At 34.1% G+C, this 26,110-nt stretch overlaps 1 protein-coding gene across 3 annotated transcripts in view; it reads left to right on the forward strand.

Moving 5' to 3' along the window:
* Window positions 1–26,110, forward strand: part of CSMD3 (CUB and Sushi multiple domains 3) — a gene marked incomplete at its 5' end in the record, with an annotated part of 1,071,061 nt that overhangs the window by 955,389 nt on the left and 89,562 nt on the right. For all 3 annotated transcript variants that reach the window (XM_079901374.1, XM_079901375.1, XM_079901376.1), the window contains 6 exons: window positions 8,164–8,352; window positions 9,087–9,264; window positions 10,136–10,281; window positions 20,248–20,328; window positions 21,278–21,391; window positions 25,867–26,055. In XM_079901374.1, the coding sequence (XP_079757500.1) occupies window positions 8,164–8,352; window positions 9,087–9,264; window positions 10,136–10,281; window positions 20,248–20,328; window positions 21,278–21,391; window positions 25,867–26,055 (897 nt within the window). The remainder of the gene's footprint in view (window positions 1–8,163; window positions 8,353–9,086; window positions 9,265–10,135; window positions 10,282–20,247; window positions 20,329–21,277; window positions 21,392–25,866; window positions 26,056–26,110) is intronic.

Genomic DNA, 26,110 nt, shown 5'->3' on the forward strand with positions numbered 1-26,110 from the left:
TCTGTATGACAGTCTCTAGATCCATCCACCTCACTACAAATAGCTCAATTTCATTCCTTTTTATGGCTGAGTAATATTCCATTGTAAATATGTGCCACATGTTCTTTAGCCATTAATCTGTCAATGGACACTTAGGTTGGTTCCATGTCCTGGCTATTGTAAATAGTGCTGCAAAGAACATTGTGGTATATGTCTCTTTTTGAATTATGGTTTTCTCAGGGTGTATTATATGCCCAGTAGTGGGATTTCTGGGTCATATGGTAGTTCTAATTTTAGTTTTTTAAGGAACCTCCATACTGTTTTCCATAGTGGTTATATCAAGTTACATTCCCACCAACAGTGCAGGAGGGTTCCCTTTTCTCCACACCCTTTCCAGCATTTATTGTTTCTAGATTTTTTGATCATGGCCATTCTGACTGGCATGAGGTGATACCTCATTGTAGTTTTGATTTGCATTTCTCTAGTAATTAGTGATGTTGAGCATCTTTTCATGTGCCTCTTGGCCATCTGTATGTCTTCCTTGGTGAAATGTCTTTTTGGGTCTTCCGCCCAATTTTTCAGTGGATTGTTTGTTTTTTTCATATGGAGCTCCATGAGCTATTTGTATATTTTGGAGAATGATCCTTTGTTGTTTTATTTGCAAGTATTTTCTCAGATTCTGAGGGTTGTCTTTTTGTCTTGTTTATGGTTTCCTTTGCTGTGCAAAAGCTTTTAAGTTGAATAAAGTCCCATTTGTTTATTTTTGTTTTTATTTCCGTTACTCTAGGAGGTGGGTAAAAAAAATATTGCTCTGTTTTATGTCAAAGAGTGTTTTTCCTGTGTTTTCCTCTAAGAGTTTTATAGTGTCTGGTCTTACATTTAAGTGTTTAATCCATTTGTAGTTTATTTTTGTGTATGGTGTTAGGGAGTGTTCTAATTTCATTCTTTTACATGTAGCTCTCCAGTTTTCCCAGCACCACTTATTGAAGAGGCTGTCTTTTCTCCATTGTATATTCTTGCCTCCTTTGTCATAAATTAGGTGATTGTATGTGCATACGTTTATCTCTGGGCATTCTATCCTGTACCATTGATCTATATTTCTGTTTTTGTGCCAGTACCATACTGTCTTGATTACTGTAGCTTTCTGGTGTATTTTGAAGTTGGGGAGCCTGATTCCTCAAGCTGTTTTTCTTTCTCAAGATTGCTTTAACTATTCAGGGTCTTTTGTGTTTCCATATGAATTGTAAAATTTTTTGTTCTAATTCTTTGAAGAGTGCCATTGGTAGTTTGATAGGGATGGCATTGAATCTGTAGATTGTTTTGGGTAGTATAGTCATTTTCACAATATTGATTCTTCCAATCCAAGAACATGGTATATTTCTCCATCTGTTTATGTCATATTTGATTTCTTTCATCAGTGTTTTATAGGTTTCTGAGTACAAGTCTTTTGCCTCCTTAGGCAGGTTTATTCCAAGGTATTCTATTCTTTTTGTTGCAATGGTAAATGGAAGTTTTTCCTTAATTTCTCTTTCTGATTTTTCATTATTGGTGTATAGGAATGCCAGAGGTTTGTTTGCATTAATTTTGAATACTGCAACCTTACCAAATTCATTGATTAGTTCTAGTAGTTTTCTGGTGGCATATTCAGGATTTTCTATGTACAGTATCATGTCATCAGCAAACAGTGACTGTTTTACCTGTTCTTTTCCAATTTATATTCCTTTTATTTCTTTTTCTTCTCTGATTGCTGTGGCTAGGACTTCCAAAACTATGTTGAATAAGAGTGGTGAGACTGGACATCCTTGTCTTGTTCCTGATCTTAGTGGAAATGCTTTCAGTTTTTCACCATTGAGTATGATGTTTGCTGTGGGTTTGTCATATATGGCCTTTATTATGTTGAGGTAGGTTCCCTCTATGCCCATTTTCTGGAGAGTTTTTATCACAAATCGGTGTTGAATTTTTTCAGAAGCCTTTTCTGCATCTATTGAGATGGTCATATAGTTTTTATTCCTTAATTTGTTAATGTGGTGTATCACATTGATTAATTTGCATATACAGAATAATCCTTGCATCCCTGGGATAAATCCCACTTGATCGTAGTGTATGATTGTTGTTGGATTCTGTTTGCTGTATTTTGTTCAGGATTTTTGCATCTCTGTTCATCAGTGATATTGGTCTATAATTTTCTTTTTTTGTGATATCTTTTTCTAGTTTTGGTATCAGTGGAATGGTGGCTTCATAGAATGAATTTGGGAGTGTTTCTCCCTCTGAAATTTTTTGGAAGAGTTTGAGAAGGATCAATGTTAACTCTTCTCTACATATTTGATAGAATTCACCTGTGAAACCATCTGGTCCTGGGCTTTTGTTTGTTGAAAGATTTTTAATTATGGTTTCAATTTCATTACTTGTGATAGGTCTGTTTATATTTTCTAATTTTTCCTGGTTCAATCTTGGAAAATTGTCCATTTCTTTGTGGTTGTCCATTTTTTTGGCATATAGTTTTTTATAGGAGTCTCTTATAATGCTTTGTATATCTGCAGTGTCAGTTGTGATTTCTCCTTTTTCATTTCTATTTTTATTGATTTGCATCTTCTCCCTTTTTTTCTTGATGACTCTGGCTAAGGGTTTATCAATTTTGTTTATCTTCTCAAAGAACCAACTTTTAGTTTTATTGATCTTTGCTATTGCTTTCTTCATTTCTATTTAATTTATTTCTGCTCAGATCTTTATGATTTCTTTCCTTCTACTGACTTTGGGTTTTCTTTGTTCTTCTGTCTCTAGTTGTTTTAAATTTGGGGTAGGTTGTTTATTCGATATTTTTCTTGTTTCTTGAGGTGAGATTGAATTGCTATAAACTTCCCTCTTAGAACTGCTTTGCTGATTCCCATAGGTTTTGGGTCATCATGTTTTCGTTGTGATTTGTTTCCATGTATTTTTAATTTCTTCTTTGATTCTTCAGTGATCTCTTGGTTATTTAGTAGCTCACTGTTTAACCTCCATGTATTTGTGTTTTTTACCATCTTTTTTCCTGTAATTGATTTCCAATCCCATAGTGTTTTGGTCAGAAAAGATGCTTGATACGATTTCAGTTTTCTTAAATTTTCTGAGGCTTGATTTGTGACCCAAGATGTGATCTATCCTGGAGATTGTTTCATGTGCACTTGAGAAGAAAGTGTATTGTGTTGTTTTTGGATGGAATGTCCTATAAATATCAATTAAGTCCATCTTGTTTAATATGTCATTTAAAGCTTGTGTTTCCTTATTTATTTTCTCTTTGGATGATCTGTCCATTGGTGTAAGTGGGGTTTGCAAGTCCCTTACTATTATTGTGTTACCGTCGATTTCTCCTTTCATGGTTGTTTACATTTGCCTTATTTATTGAAGTCTCCTATGTTGGATGCATAAACATTTATAATTGTTATATTTTCTTCTTGGATTGATCCTTTGATCATTATGTAGTGTCCCTCCTTATCTCTTGTAACAGTCTTTATTTTAAAGTCTATTTTATCTGATACAAATATTGCTACTACACCTTTCTTTTGATTTCCATTTGCATGGAATATCTTTTTCCATCCCCTCACTTTCAGTCTGTATGTTTCCCTAGGTCTGAAGTGGGTCTCTTGTAGACAGCGTATATATGGGTCTTGTTTTCATATCCATTCAGCCAGTCTATGTCTTTTGGTTGGGGCATTTAATCCATTTACATTCAAGGTTATTATCAATATGTATGTTCCTATTACCATTTTCTTAATTGCTTTGGGTTTGTTTTTGTGGGTCTTTTTCTTTACTTGTGTTTCCCACCTAGAGAAGTTTCTTTAGCATTTGTTATAAAGCTGGGTTGGTGGTGCTGAATTCTCTTAGCTTTTGCTTGTCTGTAAAGCTTTTGACTTCTCCATAGAATCTGAATGAGATCCTTGCTGGGTAGAGTAATCTCGGTTGTAGGTTTTTCTCTTTCATCACTTTATATCCTTCCACTCCCTTCTGGCCTGCAGAGTTCCTGCTGAAAACTCAGCTGATAACCTTATGGGGATTCCTTTGTATGTTATTTTTTGTTTTTCCCTTGCTGCTTTTAATATTTTTTCTCTGAACTTAATTTTTGTTAGTTTGATTAATATGTGTCTTGGTATGTTTTTCCTAGGGTTTATCCTGTATGGGACTCTCTGTGCTTCCTGGACTTGGGTGACTATTTCCTTTCCCATGTTAGGAACGTTTTAGATTATAATCTCTTCAAATATTTCCTCAGACCCTTTATTTTCCTCTTCTTCTTGTGGTACCCCTATATTCGAATATTGGTGCGTTCAGTGTTGTCCCAGAAGTCTCGGAGATTGTCTTCAATTCTTTTCATTCTTTTTTTCTTCATTCTGCTCATCAGGAATTATTTCCACCATTTTGTCTTCCAGCTCATTTATTCGTTCTTCTGCCTCAGTTTTTCTGTTATTGATTCCTTCTACTGTATTTTTCATTTCAGTTATTGTGTTGTTAATCTCTGTTCATTTGTTCTTTAGTTCTTCTAGATCTTTGTTAAACATTTCTTTTATTTTCTCAATCTGTGCCTCCAGTCTACTTCTGAGATTCTGGATCATCTTTACTATCATTACTCTTAATTCTTTTTCACGTGGATTGCCTATTTCCTCTTCATTTATTTGGTCTTGTAGGTTTTTACCTTGCTCCTTCATCTATGACATATTTTGTTGCTGTCTCTTTTTTCTTTTTTCTTTTTTTATGAGTGGCATTGTGTTCCTGTCTTACTGGTTGTTTGGCCTGAGTCTTCCAACACTGCAGTTTGTAGGCTATTGGGTAGAGCTGGGTCTTGGTGCTGAGATGAGGAACTCCATGAGACCTCACTTTGATGAATATTTCCTGGCGTCTGAGGTTCTTTGTTAGTCCAGCAGTTCAGACTCGGAGCTCCTGCTGCAGGAGCTTTGGCATGGCCCCAGCTCATGGACCAAGATCCTGCAAGCTGCATGGGGTGGCAAAAAAAAAAAGAGAGAACAATAACAAAATAAAAAATAAAATTAGACTAGGAAACTAACAGATGTTTTAGAATGAATATAAAAATAAAAATATAGATGAATCAACATCCAGAATGTACATCAGTACCACAATAGTAAAAAAGAGGAGGAGGGAAAAGAAAGAAAAAAAAGGCAGAGGGGAAGGTCTTGGCTGTGCAGGGTGGGGCCTAAGCAAGAGCAAGGTTTGGGCGGTGGGTGGGCCTATGCTTAGGACCCACAGGGCTGGATAGGCCCTGGGGGCAGTGGGGGGTGAGGCTTAGGCTCAAGGAACAGAAGGGACCCAGATGTGCCGCCCACTCCTGGTCTCAGAGGACAGGGAACCTCACCTGAGAGCCCAGCAGGCTTCCCGGGCTCAAGTGGGCAGGGCAAATGCCCTCCTCTCCTCTGTTGCTCCTCCAGTCTAGGAGGGACCCTCCTGCCTGCCTCTCCTGATCTCCCCAGCCTCCCTCCTATACCCCCAGGACAAATGTGGCCAGGGGGGTGGGGGCGATGGCTGTGGAGGGCAGGGGACCAGCCTGGGAGCTCAGCAGGCTCCCTGGGCCAAGTGGGTGGGGTAATTGCCCTCCATCCCTCTTCCATTCTTCCTGGAGGGCCCCTCCTGCCTGCCTCTCGTGCTCTCCACTCAGCCTCCTTCCTATGTCCCCAAGGACCAACACAACCTGGAGGGGGCTTTGGAAGGCTGAGGATGGGCCTGAGAGCTCAGCAGGCTCCCTGGGCCCGAGTGGGTGGGGCAATCGCCCTCTGCTCCTCTCCCACTCCTCCTGGATGGCTCCTCCTGCCTTCTTCTACTGATGTCCCCAGCCTCCCTCCTATGCCCCCAAGGACCCACGTGGCCTGGAGGGGGCTTTAGAGGGGGGGTACCGGCTTGGATGCTCAACAGGCTCCCCAGCCTGAGTGGGCCAGGCGATCGCCCACTGCTCCTCTCCCACCCTTCCCAGAGAGTCCTCCCGCCTGCTTCCTCTGATCTCCCTGGCCTCAGGGGTGCCAATCCTGTCTGGCCTCCACTTCTCCCCCCTCAGTCCCCCCATGTCCTATTGGTTCACTTGGGGGTTGCTCCTATCTCCTTGGGCCTCAGAGTCCCCCATCAGCAGCAGGCAGGCCCCCTAGTTGTGGGGAGATGCTAACTCCGCATCTTCCCACACAGCCATCTTGATTGACACAAGTACGCTGAATTTTAAAACTGTATCTTTTACTGAATTTATATCGTTGAGCTAATGACTTTTTTTGAGATATAGGTTAATTGATACAGATTCACAGAAGCAATGTTATTTTTAGATGATTTTGCGATTAGATCTTAAAAACATTCTGAATTTTGGAAAAATGCATAGTATACAATTAAGTGTACCCTTCTACTAAAGAACTTGGTTCCGAAGCTAACGTTATTACTGGCAACATTATTGGGTTTGTTAAGCCCTGTATTATATATGATATTAGGATGGGAACTTTCTCCTGAACATTTAAAATCTATTTCTTATTCATCCTTATTAAACTAAATAGCATAGAAAGGTGAAATGTTATATAAAATATCACAGGATCATACATTTGTCTATGAGTCTTACCCTATTCAAGATTATCTAGCTAACTAAACGTATCGTGATCATTTCACAATACATCTAAATCAAATCATTTTATTGTATACCTTAAATTCATGCAGTGCTATATCTCAGTTATATTTCAATAAAACTGGAAAAAAATTATCTTTTACATGTGAGTGAAAATTGAAAGTGTTTGTTTCATAGAATAATATATCCCAACTCCTAATGATCAAATGATATACGTTTGTCTGCAATTGACATGATTCTTTTGGTTTTGATATATTTTGTTTGTGGAATATTAATTCAAATGAAAAAAATTAGAATAAAAGCACTAAATATCTTAAAAAGACTGTTAATTAATTCTGAAACCTTTAATTTAAAAATTAGAGTAATATTTTAATAAGCAACTTATGGTAGCTTATTCAGCTTTAAATATAAGTTTTTGATTTGGGGAATTTAGAATTTAATGGTCTCAACGTTAATTTTCTCAATTTTGTGGTTACATAGAAGTATCCTTTTCTTTATGAAATAGCAGTGATGGGTCAACTTATTCTCAACTAATTTGGAAAGAAAAAAGTGTGTTCACACATACATATATACATATATATATATATATGTATATATATATATATATGTATATATAGACGGGGGTGGGTGGGGGGAGGAAGAGAGAATGATGAAGAAAATGTGTCAGCGTTAACAATTGGAAAACGTGGCTGAAGGCATACTGGAGTTCTTACTAATCTTAGAACCTTTGTGTAACTTTGGAATTACTAAAAAATAAAAACAGTTTTTTATAAAAGGAATTTAATGGTCAGTAGCAAAGTAGTCTCTGCTGGTAATTTAAATTTTATTAATTATAATATGATTTTGAACTTCTTAAAAATAAAGTCTCAAATATTAATACTATACGAGTATATGTACTGTTTATAGGTTCAAGATTTATTCAGCAATGTTTATTAAGGACCTACTATGTGAAAGGCAATAAGCAAGGCTTTTAAGATACAATGATAAAAAAACAGGAGCTTTGATCTCATGCAGAATGTAGAACAAGAGTAGTATGAACAAATAAACAGTTACACTACAGTGCCGAAAATATCATGATAACTGAAGTGCAAAATTTATATTAGAAGGAAATTTGTTTCCTAATACTTTATATTGTTAAATAACTTCTTTGGAGAAACTCAATAGAGAGATAGTGTGGTTTGTTTCTTTTAGAGGAAAAATTGGCTAAAAAAAGGTTAAAAAAGGCTCAGAATTAGGCTTACACATATATTTATTTTATTTTATGTACATACAATGAACCAGGAAGCAGTTGCATTATAGGTAAAGGGATCAGAATATGTTTGATTAAAATTATGGCTATAGGGTAATTTACATTTTCACTAAAACTTATAATTTAGATAGATTTCATAAGTGGGAGAAAAAACAATGCATCTTAATAAATTGTACTAAAAATTTAATATGAAAATTATACATAAGAAATTCATATCATGCACTGACATCATTTATTATAAAACTGAATTACTATTTATAATCAACTGCAAGCAGCTCTACATCTATTTTGCAGGTTGTAAATAATACTCTTTGGTCTTTCAAAATTCAAAAAGGAAAAACTTTCTTTTTACCTTTTCCAGCCTATCAGTTGCAAAGCTGTCCTGATCCACGCCCATTTCGAAATGGTTTTGTAATCGGCAATGATTTTACTGTGGGGCAAACCATTTCATTTGAATGTTTCCCTGGTTACACGTTGATTGGAAATTCAGCTCTCACTTGCCTTCATGGAGTGAGTCGCAATTGGAATCATCCACTTCCAAGGTGTGAAGGTATGCTTCTAAATTGAAGCTGTCTTTTAGGTGATATCATCTATGTTTAATAATTCTTGATTTGGTACTCTTTTCTTGTTTGTTTTCCTCTTCAAATAGCATGCTAAATATACAGTTTTTCTTTTAGTTGTAGAATTATAGTTAGTACCCAGATCAAAGACCTAAGGCTTCATAATGAATAACTGGTTTGGTCATTATTGGCAGGAGACTTAACCTTCTTCACTGGATGCGAAAGTAAAGTTTGTTAACACTTCAGAGCTTCTTCTGTGTGATGTTTGTGTGAGTGCATCTGTGTTTGTTTAGTAATCATTCATATATAAACCAGTAACCCAGATACTACTACTGAATTTGGGCTCATTTCTTCTAAAGAAAAAAAAACCCTTATAAATAAAAATGGCTTGAACCTCTTTATAAGGCCTTATATTTATACATGATATAAGACAAAAGTTGAACAGTGTATATATGGATAAAGTATTTGAAAGAAGAGAAAACAGTGCAATTTACTAATCTAGTGATAGTGAATAACTGTGTAGCACACCTCATGCTGAAAAATACATAAAAGCTCACTGTTTGATTCATGGTTTCCAGCTTCATTTTACATACCTTAACTGTGGTAAAAACATAACACAGATGTCTTTTATACTGTTTAAGAGGTATGAAATGTTTACCTTTTTCTTTATAATCAGTTTATTGCGATTCTACTTAAATATTTTGTTTTGTGTTTTTTTCTGTAGCTCTTTGCGGAGGGAATATAACTGCAATGAATGGCACCATTTACTCTCCTGGATATCCTGATGAATACCCAAACTTTCAAGACTGTTTTTGGCTTGTAAAAGTACCCCCTGGGAATGGAATCTACATCAATTTTACTGTTCTTCAAACAGAACCAATCTATGATTTCATTACTGTATGGTAAGCCAAGACCATTGTTATTGATTGATTCAACTGTATGTAGCAGTGAAACAAGGAAGGAATGAAAATATATCACAGTCCTCTGTACAAATTGCCATCTGATGTTTGAATTGGTGTAACTGAGGGTGACAGTGTGTGTTTTGGAGAATGAGACAAACAAGAGAAATAGATTTTAGCTTATTTGCCCATGAAGTAGCTAAACACATAGAACAAAAACTTTATGGGTGAAAAAATGATTTAAATTTGTTATTAAAATAATATGCAAAACCTGGGAATTAAATCAGAGTAAGTTTAAGGTAAGAAAGTTCTCTATATACAGAACCACTGAAATTTAAAAGCCTGTATTCCAATAAGTTATTTAATACAACTACTGAATTTCTGTCATAATAATTCATCATAACATGTTATATTTGTATTATTATTATCCTGTTAATTAAAGCATCTCTATTTAAACTAAAAATAAAATAGCTGAATTAATTATTGACAATTGGTTAATTGAACTACCATGTGACTTCTAAAATTCATTCTAAATTTAACAGTCTATGGTTCTCAAGATTATTTTGAAGAAAATAAAAGGAAGGCAAACTTCAAGCATTTGGGAAGATCTGGGTTGTGGTCAGGAAACCAAAGACAATTTAATTGATTACAGCTAATATGGGTACATTTCTTTGGGGTAAAAATGTGATCTTTTAAAATATGTTATCACCTAAATAAACATATACCAATATGATTTGGCACTCGTTGATTATTTCATCCACTGCATCTTTATCATCTCATATGTAATACTTTCATTAGACTTTGTGTGAAACTTTCCCAAAAAATCAATCTCACTCTCCCTTTCTCCCCTCCCTGCTCTATGTCTCTCCTATAGGGATGGACCAGACCAAAACTCACCTCAGATCGGGCAATTCAGTGGCAATACTGCTTTGGAATCAGTCTATAGCACTTCAAATCAGATTCTAATCAAATTCCACAGTGATTTCACAACAAGTGGCTTTTTTGTGCTCAGTTATCACGGTTGGTATCATCTAGGCATTTCTATTTCGTCTGGCACTGTTTGAAATTGTCCTTGAAAAATTGAGTGTAATATATATATTCAACCAATGATTGCAAAGGTATTAAAATTTGACACTTTTTTATCATTTCAAATACATTTACTTGCAAAGAACGGCCTCTTCTAAGCATTTAGGGACATTAAAATGTGAGCAAATGGAGATAGGAAATAAATCAGTCAGTAATTACCCCAGTAGAAAATAATTATTTTTGCATGGAAATGCATAAAAGAGAACCAGCTGTTCATATTTTATTGCATGTAGTTTTAAAACATCAATCGATTTTTTTCAATACAAAATGTTTAATCTATTTAACCTGCTGTGAGTCTTTCTAAAATTAGCATCCAATAACTTTATGCTTTGGATCACATTACTCATTCATTTATACTCTGTTTCACAACTATATCTATTCTAGAATCCTACAGCTTTAAGTGACTATTTCAGATCATTAAGTTCTTAGCTTTTACTCCCGTGAAATAATTTATGAAGAGTTTCAATTTCAATTCTTTGTATATAATTATTCTGGGTTCTCTCTTCATAACATTAACTTTTTGAAAGAACATTCAGATGGTTTCAGAGGATTTTTTTAAATTTCCTGTTGTGTTAAATTGTATTTCATTATAAATAAGAAAATGTTTATTTCTAGTGATTATATCCTTTCATCTGCTATGACCATAGTTTCATAAGCATATTCTGTTTCATATGACTTTGTCTGACCAATTCCATGAGCATCACAGGATCAATAAGCTACTAAATTAAATTTGCAAAACTTATATTAAAATTTCCAGGGTGAATGTGTACCTTGTCCATTACATTAACATACAATTTAATGTTTTCTTCTTTTTTTAACACAAAGTAAGAAAATCTTTGATACTCAAAGCTTATATTACATGAAAAATATGGTAAGTCAAATATGGTTATACACAAAGACACTTAAAGCACATTGGGTCTAGAAATACTCAGAGAACAGACCAGAAAATATTTGATTTGCTTAATCTCAGCACTTATCAATCAGTAGATGATGCCCGATTTGTGCTTCTATAGTGGCCAGAGCTGCATGTATTATCTGGCATAGCCAATTAGAAAGCAGGGAGTTCAGTTAGATAACTTTGATTCAGGCTCTTTATTTTTTTTAGTAACTCCTTTGCCTTTTTTAATGAATTGGTCATTGGTACTGGCAGTATGTATATACAGTCTAAAGCTGCAACAATAGCTTTATTACTTTGAAAGGTAATCATAGCTCAACAACTACTAAACTAAATGATTTTAAGTTCAAAAGATGAATTCGTTGCTGAACTGTATTTTGTACATTTTCTCTCTTCACAGATCCCCGCATAACTTTTTATATTTTGTATTTTGCCTGAACAAGTGATAAAGAAGGGACTGTTCATTGATGGACTGTAAATATCCATAAAATAATCTTATAGGGAGTGGAAAATTCTTATAAAACTTACGAAACATTTCAAAGGGGAAATATTGTCAGAGAAAAGGATGTCAGTGTCTGTGTGTGTGTGTTTGTGTGTGTGTTTGTGTGTGTGTGTGAAAATGTGAAAATCTTTACATAGAAAATACAAGGATGACAGAATGTAGGTAAACACATACAAAATGTGAATGTAGATTTACATAGACACTTATGTGAATGTATATACATATATTCTCATTCCAAATTATGTTTCACCTGATTTTTGTAACTAGGTTCTGAATCATGTATATTAAAAATAGAATTATTTTAGGAATAAGGAAGATCAAATATTTGTTTAGGGCTTTGTTTTTCAGCTGACTTTGGACAAGTTATCCTTTGGTTTCCACTTTCTTCAGCTATAACACAACGTGCTATAATTGCTGAGAAGATTAACGAGATACTGTATATATAGAAATTACTCCAATTACTGGCATGTATTAGGTTGAACCATATGAAATTGTTGGCAGAAATGCTGAATATTGACAATTTTGTATAGCTCAACCCATGTAAGTGCTGTCATTATCACTATCATCAACATTGCATTGCAGAGATGAAATGATTGGAGAGAATGAGTAATATACAGTTAGCATAGTTCCTAGGACAGTGTATGTTCAGTAAATATTCCTTTCCTTACAATATCTTACCTCACATATTAGTTTTTCTAATAGAGTATTTATATTTATTTATACTTATATTTTAAATTTTATAATAAGGCTCAATTGCCAGAGCTTAGAGAAGCCTAACATTTGAATCAACATCTCTGGCAATTTTACCCAAACCTTAAAATAACCTTGAAATTTGGAGAGGTAGCCAGGGGTCATGTTAAAAATTGACAGATGCCTTATATTCTACTAGCCCTAGTAGCATAATTTTCCTAAGCGTGCTTTCATCCTGACTCACCTTTTCAAGAATGCATGATGCCTTCATTAAATCAAATTTAAAGCTACCCTATCATCTGGTTCATTGATTCTTATTCCCCAGTTCCTACTCTGACTCCCATTAGATTCTTACTCTCACTGCCCCCTGAACTTCCATTCTTAAATGGTTTCTTACTCATCTTCAGTTCTTTAACTCTACCTATCTTAAGTCCCATTTCTCCTTTTCTTGATAATTCAAACTCATAGGGATCACTACAATCTTTTCTATGATTGCACTTACTCTTTTCACCAAACTTTTCAGAACTTACAGTATGCTGTATTGTTTTATATGCCTTGTGAGTTTAATAATAGTGAGTGCTTTTATGAGGACACAGATCACACTTATGCTTCTTAATCCTTTCATAGTTTTATTATTGACTAAGTAATTCTAGTTTAGTCTTATGGTCACGTGTGTTCGATTCTTTTTAAAATGTTGTCCAATTGAGTTTATTTGAGCTGTCTTAGTGACAACTTTTAAAAAGGTGATTTTACAGTTATGTACATGTGTGCTCATCCCTCCTCACAAAAACAAAAAAGATGCCTGTTTTCAAATTGGTATTAATATAATTAGTACAATTTAATATAACCAAAAATATAATATTCATATCCATGGCTCGTATTCAGTAGCTATAGCTTAGTGCCAAAATGAGCTCTCATAATGGTAAAACAAAAACAAAAAACCGGTCAGGTCATTTGGTACTTTTTCATAAGTTAACCAGGGAGATAATTCACTATTTAACACTTAGTTTAAGGTGATTTAATATACCTACGCTTAGAATGGTTTACTACCCCACTCAGTTTTCTTTATATTCTCTTAGTGATATAATAGCTCCTTCTGTTATGCCCAAACCTATAAGTCAGAAGTGGTTTTCTTAGGACTTGTTTACTTATTTTATAAATTTAACAGATCAGTATTTTGATATATTTTCTTAAGTTCACATTGATTATTTAAGTTTTATTTATTAATATATTTTTAATATGTCTGAAAGGAGAAAAATGTGTTTTTATGAGATCTAGTCAGATATGTCTTTTATAAAACATCACCTTCATAAAGCCTTTCATGATCAAAAATAACATTCCTAAAAAGCTTTGGAAAATGAAAGTTCTATGCAATGAAGAAATAGGGCAGGCATAAATGTTGAGGCACTTTATCTCAGATACCGTATTTCTTTTTCATCTGAGGAAATCTGCTAGTCTTTCTCTGTATTACTATAACCGTAATTCCCTAAAGAAAGAGCTGAATTTTCTTTTTTTTTTTTTTGCGGTACGCGGGCCTCTCACTGTTGTGGCCTCTCCGGTTGCGGAGCACAGGCTCCGGACGCGCAGGCTTCGGACGCGCAGGCTCCGGACGCGCAGGCTCCGGACGCGGCTCACGGGCCTAGCCGCTCCGCGGCATGTTGGATCTTCCCGGACCGGGGCACGAACCCATGTCCCCTGCATCGGCAGGAGGACTCTCAACCACTGCGCCACCAGGGAAGCCCCTGAATTTTCTTGATATCTGCTATAGAGTCAAGATGGGTTTGTCTTATAATAAATAATAACAGTATTCAGTCCTAATCAATGACTTCCTGAAAGTAAATTACAAAAAACCTGTTTCAACTGCATGTTTTTACAGACACTAACTTTGTATAGTCACTCTAATAGCGATAGCTACCATTTGCTGAATACTTAATATGCCAGGCACTATGCTAGATGCTTTCCATGCTAATTTTTGTAATAACTCTGCAATATAAGTATTATTATCCCTATTTTAATAATTAAAGAACCAAAAGACAGAAATTTGTAACATATATAAAGCCAGAGAACTAATAAATAGAAGGGCTGCTGGGAATTCAAAATAGGTCTGTCTGACTTAAGGACTGACCTCTTTTTACATAATGACAACAATAACAGCAATCATAATAATAGCTAAACTATACTGAGTTCTTACCAAGTGCCAGGTAGTGTCCTAAGCTGGTATTATCTCATGCATAGATTATATTTAATGGTATGTAAACATAATTTTTCTTTAAAAATTAGCAATGATTTTCATTTTTATCAAGATAAGTCATCTCACTTTCTAGAAAATACCTCTCCTAATTACAACTTGGAACTTTGAACTTTTTAGTGCTTCTCTTCCCCAGGATCTACAGGCTAACAACAATATGTTGGTAGGTTTATCACAGATTAGTGTGTTCCTCTTTGTAGTTTCCAAAATGTGCTATGGTGATGAGAAAATAAGATAAGTTTATTGGGAATCTGACTTATGCCAACCACTGTAGTATAGCCAGAATATATATTTATTAATTTAAAACATAAAGTATCATTTTAATGCTTAAATCTATTATCCAGGGTACCTCTTTTTCTAATATCAGATATTAGGGAACCTCAATCATTACAGAAGATTTTCTTAGGGTAATACAATTTAATAATATATATTATCCATTGCTTTCTGTTATTGGCACAGCTTCTGTGAATGAGTGGGTTGATTATATATTGAATTTCAGATTATTTTTAAGAAATGTATTTTAAAAGCCTGTAATACCTTTTAGGTCATCTTTTAAGGTTATATTGCCTTTACAATGAATGCTGTATTTGGGGACAAGTATATTTAACTCCACAAAGTCTCATCCTAAAAGAGACTACTGTAGATATAAGGACACATTTTATATAAAACATAAATCACCATTGCTTTGAACTGTGTGACCCCATTGCCTCCCACAACGTAAAGATCTGACCTCCTTTCATATTTCAGTAGATAGAGCATTGAGCTGATGAAATGTTTCATTGTTTGATTTCCAGAGAGCATAGGGGGTATGAACATCATACAATTTTATATATATATACAGCTAAAAAACCAAACTAGTAAAACTATAATGATGAAAAGATACTGCCATTTACTATTATTTAAATGACTACTTAGTGATTACTTAAATGACAAAAAGTCATGTCAAAATTGCTTACCATATTTTGGTATTTTGCTGTGATAAGATGGCATTTTTATTCTACAGTATCTCAACCCCCTCCAGCCAAAGTCCATCAGGAACATCTCTGTAGTTAAAGTTGAGTTTATAGGCTCACTGTAATGTGTGGGACAACATACCATGAGAAACCCCGTGGAGTCTCAGTGAGAGGGTGTTAGGAGGGGCTTGTTATAGGATTTGGGCTGTGTAAGATGGTTCTGGAAAGTTCAAGGAAGCATGCTTTTCCTCTGGGTTGGGTGCTCTTAGAAAATTGCAGCAGTTCTATAATTGGGTATCTTAATTTTTTTCTAGAAGGTGGAAGGTATGGAACACACCTAAAACTATGATTGGCGTGGGGTAGCAGCATTCTCTCGTACTAGCTGAGATGGAGGAATCTTGGTCATATTGGTGGTTTGGATAGCGTTTTCATTTTGTTTTATGGTTTTTGTTTTGTCTTTTCTACGCTCAGACATGATTCGGGAAAGGTCTTATTTTTGTCTTTTTCCAACAAGGTCAAAGAGCTATCATGTCTGATGTTAGTTGTTAGTTAAATTGATTACAGTCAACAGTAGAAAATCATGGCCTATCAGTTAGAGCCAGGCCGGCTCCAAGCCAACAGCATACAGGGGCTGTGCTTTGTTTTCTTTTGTTTTGTTTTCTTTTGCTTTTTTTTCTTTAGTCTTTTCTTTTCAATATGCAGAATAAAGTGATGGTTAAAGAGCTAAAACGTGTTCCTTCATAGCCAAAACAAACCAAACTATGATAGTAAACAGAAAAAGGAAAATAGAGACTGACAAAGAAAAAATTGTCACCTCTGATGTGCTCTGTTATCTACTAATGTGCCAGGCAACTCAACCATGTAGAGAAGAGACCTTTAGCACATTACTTTTCAGACTCTAATGGTCTCAGTACTAAGGTAGGATACTTTCCATTAGCTACTAGAATATGGGGAAGTCACTTCATGCAAAAGATATTGGAATTTTCTTATGGATAATTCAGGATATTTCCCAAAAGCTTGTTTAATATACTTCTGTTTTTCCATCTCTAGGAAAATACCTAGTAACTTCTTGTTGATCCATTTCTAATGATCCATTCCATTTCTCTATCTCATCTCCAAATCTAGGGCTGAACATTTTCTCTTGAATTCAAAGATTCTCCCTTCTATAGGCAGAGAAACAAATGGATTATAAAATACTAACAGATAAAACGTGATATTTGTAAGTAATTTAAGCACCACTGAAACTTACCTGTATGGTTCATATCAATTCACTAACAGACTTTCTCCAAAATGGAAAAAAAAATTACTAATTATTTTTTCTTCTTAATTAGAACTCAGATAGCATTTGTTTAAATGCTCCTAACTCTACTTTCAAGTGGAGCTGCTTAAAGTTATTTTACATAACTTTTGAAATAGCCTTACCAGAATTACATAACTGAGTATGTAATTATCAGTGCTTTTTCTCCTCCAAATCTTCCCCAAATCATGAAGTTATCATACTTGAACTAATCTGGGTCACCACTGAAGTACAACAGTGGTTATAGAGAACTTAGAATTTATAAGAGCACATAGAACATTTTCTTTTCCTCTGTAAGAAATACTGCATCCTTATTTGGCAGAAAGGTTGTGCACTTGTGCTTTTGTGGTTTAGAGAAGGAATGGCAATTTGCCAGTGTCCTGTTGTGTCTTTTTTTGAAGAAGCCTTGAATAGCTCAGTTGAACTGAAGTAGATAAAAGCAGCAGCATTCTTTTCTGGAATTGGGTTGGTTATTTCATTACAAAGAAAATAGGAAATGAAAAATAACCAATATATATTGCCAGAATTAAACTCTAAAGTGATTTTAAGAAGCAAATTTGTTGGACCAGGAACCAGACATCTGTACACATTTGAATGAAAACAGAGCACTGTTCAAATAATGGTCATCCTCAAAAGATACTGACATGCACTCTAACCCACAATTGCCTCTGTTTCATCCCATTTGCAATTTTAGAGCTAGAGTCTTCTTAGGGAAGACTATTTGTTTCGAGACTCTTTCCCTCCTGAAAAAAACCTATATTTTGTGTATTACTTAGCAAATATTTGTTGGATTATAAGTAAAGTGAAAGGAGCTTATTACTCAATTGTGAAAAAGACACATGAAGAGTCTCCTCCCTTATGTTACTTAAAGCCTAGATGGAGTCACAAATAGTGAAAAAGTAAGCTAATAAATGGAAAATAATAAATGTTGAAACAAGTCATGATATCCAGTTACAGGCAGAACTGAAACTTTTAAATTGTATCATCAAAATTTTAAATAGCATGAGTATGTATTTTAGTCCATGTTTTCCATGGATTGTTCTATTTAGAAACAGCTTCAAAGTGATGACCATTAATGGAAAAACTGCGTAACATAGATATTTACACATTTAAAATACACATTTAAGCTAAATCTGTGTTCTCTTTTAGATGAATCATTTTATTTGACATGCCATTCACCTTTAAGACACCATTGACTTATTTAATAACTATGCAAGGTCATCGTATCCTACATGTCATGATTGTATGTGCTACAAAACAGAGTTCTGTGATTAGAAAATAAGAGTAAAGGGTAGGAGGAGGTAGGTAGTGAAGAGCTCAGAAGATATGTTTATCCTGGTGATGTAAAACTGGGAATTGAGACACAAAGTCAGACTTGAAGTCAAAAGGATCAATGAAATCACTTAGGTGGAGATTGTAGGAAATTTTTTCGAAGGAAAATTTATTCAGAATTCAAATCTATAAAATTGATGAAAATAGAATTGCTCTTATTGTAGAGGAAGGAGGTACGGACATTACACCTCCTCACACCCTCCATGATCCCAAGGTGATCCCTTGTCTCTAGGGACAGTTTATAAAATGCTGATGGTACCAAAGAATGGAGAATAAGAGAATTTAGCTCACATCACCCACGTGGTCTTGGGAAAATAACACAGTATCTCTGAGCATCATCTTCCTCATAATAATAATTTCCAACCTCTAGTCTTTTAAACTCTCCAGCTGAGTTATCTAAGTCATTCTAAGCAGGTTCTACAGATGACAGGAGTCATGAATTCCTCATTGATAAAAATATGCTTCTTCTTTAAAATAAGATAATTTTTGATTAGCATGAAGATTAAAAACAAGTTTACAGGCAAACAGAGATCAGATAAAATGCTCTCCTCTAAAGCAATTATACTCCAATAAAACAATAAATAAATAAAGCATAATCTTATAAGGATTTCTCCCTGTAGGGCTCTCTGTATCTTCCTCTCCCCCTTCCCTTACCTCTCTGGCGTTTCTCACAACTACCTTTTACCTTGATAATTGTAATTTTTGCTCATGTTTCCTCCTCTGAATGCTCTTCTGCCAATGATTACCCTTCAGCACTGGAAAAAATCGTACTCATCCTTTAAAATTTATCTCATTCATTTCTTTTTATCAGAATTTTCCTTAACTAGTCTAGTTGATATTCCTCAGTACTCTCGTAATACTCTCACAATAGGGCCCATACTGAAGATATGGGCTTTGACATTGAAGGACATAGGCTGGACTTCTGGATAAACCCTGTACTAGTTGTGTGATCTCGGGCAAGTTACTATGCCTTTAAACCTCCTTCTTTTTATCTCCGAATTGAGGTACATAAAGAAATTAACTCCTAAGTTTAAGTAATAAAATTATGCATATAAAACACATTTTTCTTCAAGGTTATAACAGCGTAAAATGTGTTTCTTAAATTAATAATAGTATATTACATCTTTGAAGACAACTAGTGAAAACAAGGCTTTAACTAAGCAAACAGTTGTGATACAGATATCATATAGGGCCTGATATAAGTATCAGTAGTCATGATACTTAGATTCATAGAGACCTTTTTTCAGTGGCCTTTACCTTATGCCAAATAAGAATCTACCTAATCTAATGGGATGACCAGTTTAGAAACATAAAATTTAACATAAACATATTAATCTAGCATGGTGAAAGAAGGCTCTGGAGCCAGACTGTCTATGTTCAAATCCCAGCTCTGCCATATTATAGCTGTATGAGTTGGACAAATTCTTTAATTCTTTTACCAGTTTTTCTTTTATATAATGGAAATAATTATAGAACTCATTACATAAATTAAGTAATAAAATAAATAAAATTTTTGTGAGGACTAATAGAGTTAATATAAATAAAATGTTCATAATATTCCTTGGAATAGAGTAAGCCTTGAGTATTGTTCGCAATTATGACTGAATGCTAGGCACTTTGCTAGATGCAGGGGATTCTGCGATGAACCTTGGGAAGCTAGGCATTGAGCACATAAACAAACATGAGTGTATAATTCCAAATTGTGATTATGCCAAGATAGAAGCGCATAATCAGAAGGACTAGAATGAGGGTGAGAAATAAGGAGTTAAAAGGTAAGCATTCTTACCATGGGAAAATATTTAAGGAATGATTAATTTTCCCTCAATGTTGTAGCATTTTTTTAAATAAAGAAATAGTTGAAACTTGATAAATTCTACCATATATTTTTATTCTTATAAATAAACATTATGTAATTTTCTTTTTTCACATATGTGAATATGTATAGATGCTCAGAGAAGGAATAAACATTGTCTATTTTTATAGCCTATCAACTAAGAGTGTGTCAACCTCCACCACCTGTACCCAATGCTGAAATTTTGACAGAAGATGATGAATTTGAAATAGGTAAAGTCTGCTAAATTACTTTCAAAGAAAACATACTGTTAGCAGAGGTATTTACTTTAAAAGAAATAAGAATAAAGAATAGTAGCAGCCTGTCTTAGACCTTCTTTCCCTGGATCGATGGGGATTGTTTAGAATTCTTAAGACTGGGTAACAATGAAAAGAGGAAAGGGAGTATTAGGCAAGAAGAAAGAATTCTGTATTTCCAGGATGTACAGTTAGAAAACAGTGCAGGAATTTGAACCGTATAACTATTCTGGTAGTTCCTTCCAAAGTATTATTTTGCTACCTTCCAACACTGTAGTGTTGAATTCAGGCATAAACCTGATGTGTATAATGAAGGATATGTAGGGTGTATTAGAAGACATGTTTTATTTCCATGTCTTTGAAAACAATTGGTTGGTTATGCTCAATTTGATCGTAAATAAAGTCCTTTTAAAACTTGGTTGGAAATTTAACTGTAATAATATCTAATAGTTTGAAAAATTATGTAAGAAAAGAAGACATCCTAATGTTATCATGATAAATTTTTATCATTATTATCCTAGTAATATTAATATTTGTTGAGAAATGTAAGAAAACATCAGTGACCAATGTACATCTAATCTTAATAGCAATAACTAGGAATCTCCTTTTAACTGCTTGATATATTTTTAATGAATATCTTACCAGTACCAACCGGATTATACTGTTGCTTATATCTAACCAGATTGCCCCAGTACAGTCTTACTTGTAGTTTATTATTGGCTTCAGTTCTGATTGGTCAGTGCTTATGACATACTAGTAGTTCAATATTTTGAATGTCATCACTGCTTATAACTAATAGAATTTTTATATTGATTGAAAATGACTGAAAGAAAAAATATTCTAATTTTATATTGAAACATCTGTTTATTTTAACCATTACCTTGTTGCTTATCAGAAGCCCCTTCTGCATTTTTTTTTTAAATAGGTGATATTATTAGGTATCAGTGTCTTCCAGGATTTACTTTGGTTGGTAATGCAATTCTGACATGCAGATTAGGAGAACGACTCCAGATGGATGGAGCGCCTCCAGTTTGTCAAGGTACCAATTCTTATGATTATTTATTTCTAAATATCTGTTTTATGTTTAATTCAGTACTAGCAAAATAGAGAACAATCTATTTTTTGTAATTATATATTTAACTGACAATAATGTTAGATATTATACAACTCATAAGTGGTATTTTTCATTCCATTATTTCTCAGATTTAAGTAAACATTTTTAATTCATCCAAGGCTTAATTTTTCTAGTTTATCCCAAACTCAATTCAATCTATCTAAATTATTTTTGCTGTGAGGAGTGGAAATGGAGGTAGAAAGCAAGAAAAATCACTTTAAATAAAGATTCCAAGGTTGACTGCAAGTAGTTTCTACTCTGACCACTAGAATCATTAAACTTTTTTGAGCACCTGTTAAGAATGAGGATCTGAGGGAAAAAACAAACAAACAGAAAGTTGTAAATGGTCCCTGCTGTGAAAGCAACATGGTGTAAGGGATATGACAGCCATACAGCTTGTAGCAATACAGTACTAAGGAAACAGGCCAGGGAGCTATAGAGTCACATAATTTTAAACTGTTTGTAGGATAGGGAAAGCTTGATGGAGGCATTGCTCCCTGAGTCATAGGTTCCAAATGAAAAGTGATACTTACTTTGGTAGAACTAAGATAGGGAAAGTGTGGTCCAAGTGACAGAGGTATATACAAAGACACAGAAATGAAAGACAGTGAGGTACAGACTTCAAGGCATTCACTATGTTATAAGGGCAAGACCATGATGGATCTTGAATGATGTACTGGGATTTTGATGTTCAGGAATCATGTATTATTAACTTGTATAGCTCCTAGGGCCTGTAACAGTGCCTAACACATAGTAACTAATTATAAATATTGGTTAATTTGAATAAAATTGAATTGAACTTGATTATACATCTCCAGATTTTCTTGGATTACTTCCTTCACTGGGGTTTATTCTTGAGAAATAGAAATCTGTTTTATGCAGTATCTTAACTGTTACAATGAGCCTAAAACAAATATTCTGTTTATTATTACAAGCATGCTGTAAGTAGGAATAAATGTTTGATTTTTCTACCTCACTGGAATCCTTACAAGAAGATAGAAGGATTTTAATAAGGGGCTTTTACAGTATCAAAAAGAAAGACATGTTTGGAGGTATAACCAGCAACAATATAAGAATTTTCCTTGCTCTTAGTCAATGATTTTTATAGGCCATCTTAAAGTTGTTTGTTTATTCTGAAGTCTACCACCTTTACTCCTGAATGAACAAGCAATTACATACCAGGACTTCTTCCTTAACCCAGTGTATAAACTTCATTGTGAGCTCTTGGAGAGCAACACTTCTTTTTTATATATCTGGATCCCAATTCAATATTATATTTAACTAAAAATACAAAACAGTTTTGTTATTTGAGTCCCTCATCTCTCAGATTTTCAGTATCATATTTCTAAAATCAGAATTTCCTGTAGATTAGTAAATGTGTTTCTTCTTATTCTATCTGCTCTGGAGAATACAAAAAAGGATGATCAATCTTTGTCTCATAATAACACTATGGGTACTAGCTAAAAGTTAATTATCCCTCAGAATGAGTTTATGCAGCATTACTATATTAATTAATTGACCAGACACTTAAGCTAAAAAGCTGAGTTAAAATTTTGTTTGAGTTAATTCATAATCCCACTAAAAGACTGTCATTCATTTGGAATCTGTTGTAACTAATCTATACTGTTTTTAGTCTATTTTAAGTTATTTGATTTTTTCACTTTTCCTAAAAGAGGCTATATCATTTTTGTTATTCCTCCCTGGATCCTCTTTACTTCTTTATATCACACTTAAAACATGGAAAGCAAGTCTAAATATGGTGCTCTTCAAAGGGTTTGATGTAAATTAAATATAATAGGTGACTACAGATAGTTAAAAACGGGGTCCATCTAGCTGAATGTGTGAGACTTTCTGTACTTTAAACTTTCTGGGCATTAGTTTCCTCATATGCATAATGGGGATAAGAACTGTAGACATTTCTTAAGGTTGCTGTGATAAGTAAGTGATATAATGAACAAAAGGTGCTTAACAGTATCTAATGTACACATATTTACTCTTGATGATTGTCTTACTCTTGACGTATGTTGGTTAGTGTGAGAATAGGTTAATTTGTGTATTTACAGTAAATTATATTGAATCATACCAGTTTTTCAAAAGTAATAGGGAATATTTGTTCAATTGAAAACATTGGGACCATTAAGATACAGCACCTGCTTTTCAATAACAATAGCCTAAGAAGAAAATCAAAAAAATGATGCAATGATAGCCATAAAATTGCTAACTGCAATAACAGAAGCATACATGACAGAGGTACCAAGAAGAAAATCAACAGTTCTCCTTGGGTTGATGGAGGAGAGGTTCAGGAAGTGTTTGTTTCACAGAGGATGAGACTTCATCTGGGTTTTGAGATGTGCTAACATTTCAAATGCATCAGACAAGAGTAAGACTTTGAAACAGAAGCACTAATGGATAGGCTGAGTTCAAAAAAATTCTAAGTCATCCAGTATGTTTGGAGCATTCTGTTTCAGAGGAGGAGCTGCAGAAAACAAAGCTGGAGAAGTAGGCAGGGACTGAAGTTGAAGGGCTTTGAAGGTGCTGAATGGCTTTTAGTAAGGGAATAACATGTTCAGTAACCCAGTTACTTACTTAGTTAAATATTTCAGAAGTATTAAACAGCAGGGCACACACAACAGAAACCCTTTCTTAAAACTTACTTCAGTTTGTCATATGGTTATATATCTTTTATTTCAATATGCCATAACTATATATTCACTAATGTTCTTCATCTTTGACTCAAGTTTTCCATTCCATTTCTAGCCTTCAAGTTTCTTTGTTTGTTTATTTATTTTACATATTTTTCATTTTGTGAAAAGCAAATATCAGGTTTCTCTATTTTTTTTTAAAATCTTGAAATCACATCCAAGAAGCAAATGTCTCAGATTCAAATAAGAGAAATAGAAGTTTAAAAAAAAAGAAAGGAAACAACTCTTAGATTAGCTATACTGTATTCTATAGTAAATGTTTAAATATCTGTATATGAAGTTATGGCAGTTATTTTCAAGTTATTTCAAGTTATTAACTTGATTAAAGAACAATCATATGTTGCCATAATTCACTATTTTACTTACTCTTTTCCATCCCTATACTACTTGAAGACTTTATAATTCAAAATATTTCATGTCCTTCCACCCTGGAAGTGACAAATATATAAATCCTTCATCTATTCATCTGTATTTTAGCAACAGTATTTGGTATTTTGAAGCCTAGTTTATTTGAACAAACATTGAGAAACAAGGATGTATGCAGTAATAACACTCAAAAATTGGTCCAGGCTACATTTAAAAACTATTTATCAGTGATATACATAGGACATTTTACTGTAGTGGCTACAGTGGCTTCCAGGTAAAAAGTTCTATATCATATTGAACTAAATCCTGTTTGGTATATATTGGTTTACTTCTATACTGTTTGGGCTGTATTGAACAATTCCAATACTCTTCCCACACCATAAAACTCAAAGTCTTAAGGAAAAAAATAGGGCTGAAATGGCATCATTTGAGTGATAAGGATTTGATCATCTTGGTCACATTCTCATTCCAAATGCAAATTTAAGTATATGTTTCTATTATTTGGTCCAATGCATAATGCTATTGAGGCCAACAATTAAAGTATAGTAGTTTACTATACCTTGGAGATACACACACACGTGCACACACACACACATTCTCAGGATGTACAGCAGAGGTACTGTTATGAAATGAAGAGCTGTGCTTTGTCTTACACTTATGATCTGGAAATAGCAGGAAGAACTGAAAGGTAACTGGTGACCCAAAATTGTGTTAAATCCTCGTGGCTTAAGCATATTCATGAGATTAGAAGTAACTTTGCCTGGAATGAATACTCTGAGATGGGGCAGTTTCCTGTCTGTCCTCACATACCTGAGTGAGTTAAAGTTTGAGAACAGAAGAAAAAGTAAGGAAGGAAAAGGACAGGGTAAAGACATAGGCAAGAGAGGCAGAGGGGAGAAAACATAAGAAGATGAAGGGAAATAGGGAAAATAATATAAAGAAATAGAAGGCAATAAAATGCCTTATCTTTTTATTATCTATGTATTTATTGTCCAGAAAAATAATGTATCTTCCATGTAATACTAAAAGGAAATTAATACCATAAAATTTTAGGTCATTCCTCCATATTTTGAACTGCAAGCTTATTATACAAGTTGTCTTTTTATACACATAGCTCAAGATATTATCTCCTTTATTGTTATTTAATATGAAAACATTTAAAAACTGGGTATTTAATGCAATTTTCACTTAAATACATTTCAATTAAAGTATTGAAATGCAACTTTAAAATGCAACTTTCAGTATTTAAAATGCAACTTTCAGTATTTAAAATGCAACTTTCACTTAGGTCTAAAACACTAGCATCATCTAATGGTATATAATTTTTGACAGTGCTCTGTCCTGCCAATGAATTACGCCTGGATTCTACGGGAGTCATATTGAGCCCTGGATATCCTGACAGTTACCCAAATCTTCAAATGTGTGCCTGGAGCATTTCTGTGGAAAAAGGATATAATATTAGCATGTTTGTAGAATTCTTCCAGACAGAAAAGGAATTTGATGTTCTTCAGGTGTATGATGGTAACCATGGGTTATATTTACTGGATATTCATAAATTCAATTCAACTGCTCTAAT

This window comes from Stenella coeruleoalba (genome assembly GCF_951394435.1).
Source record: "Stenella coeruleoalba genome assembly, chromosome: 17".
NCBI classification, from domain to species: domain Eukaryota; kingdom Metazoa; phylum Chordata; class Mammalia; order Artiodactyla; family Delphinidae; genus Stenella; species Stenella coeruleoalba.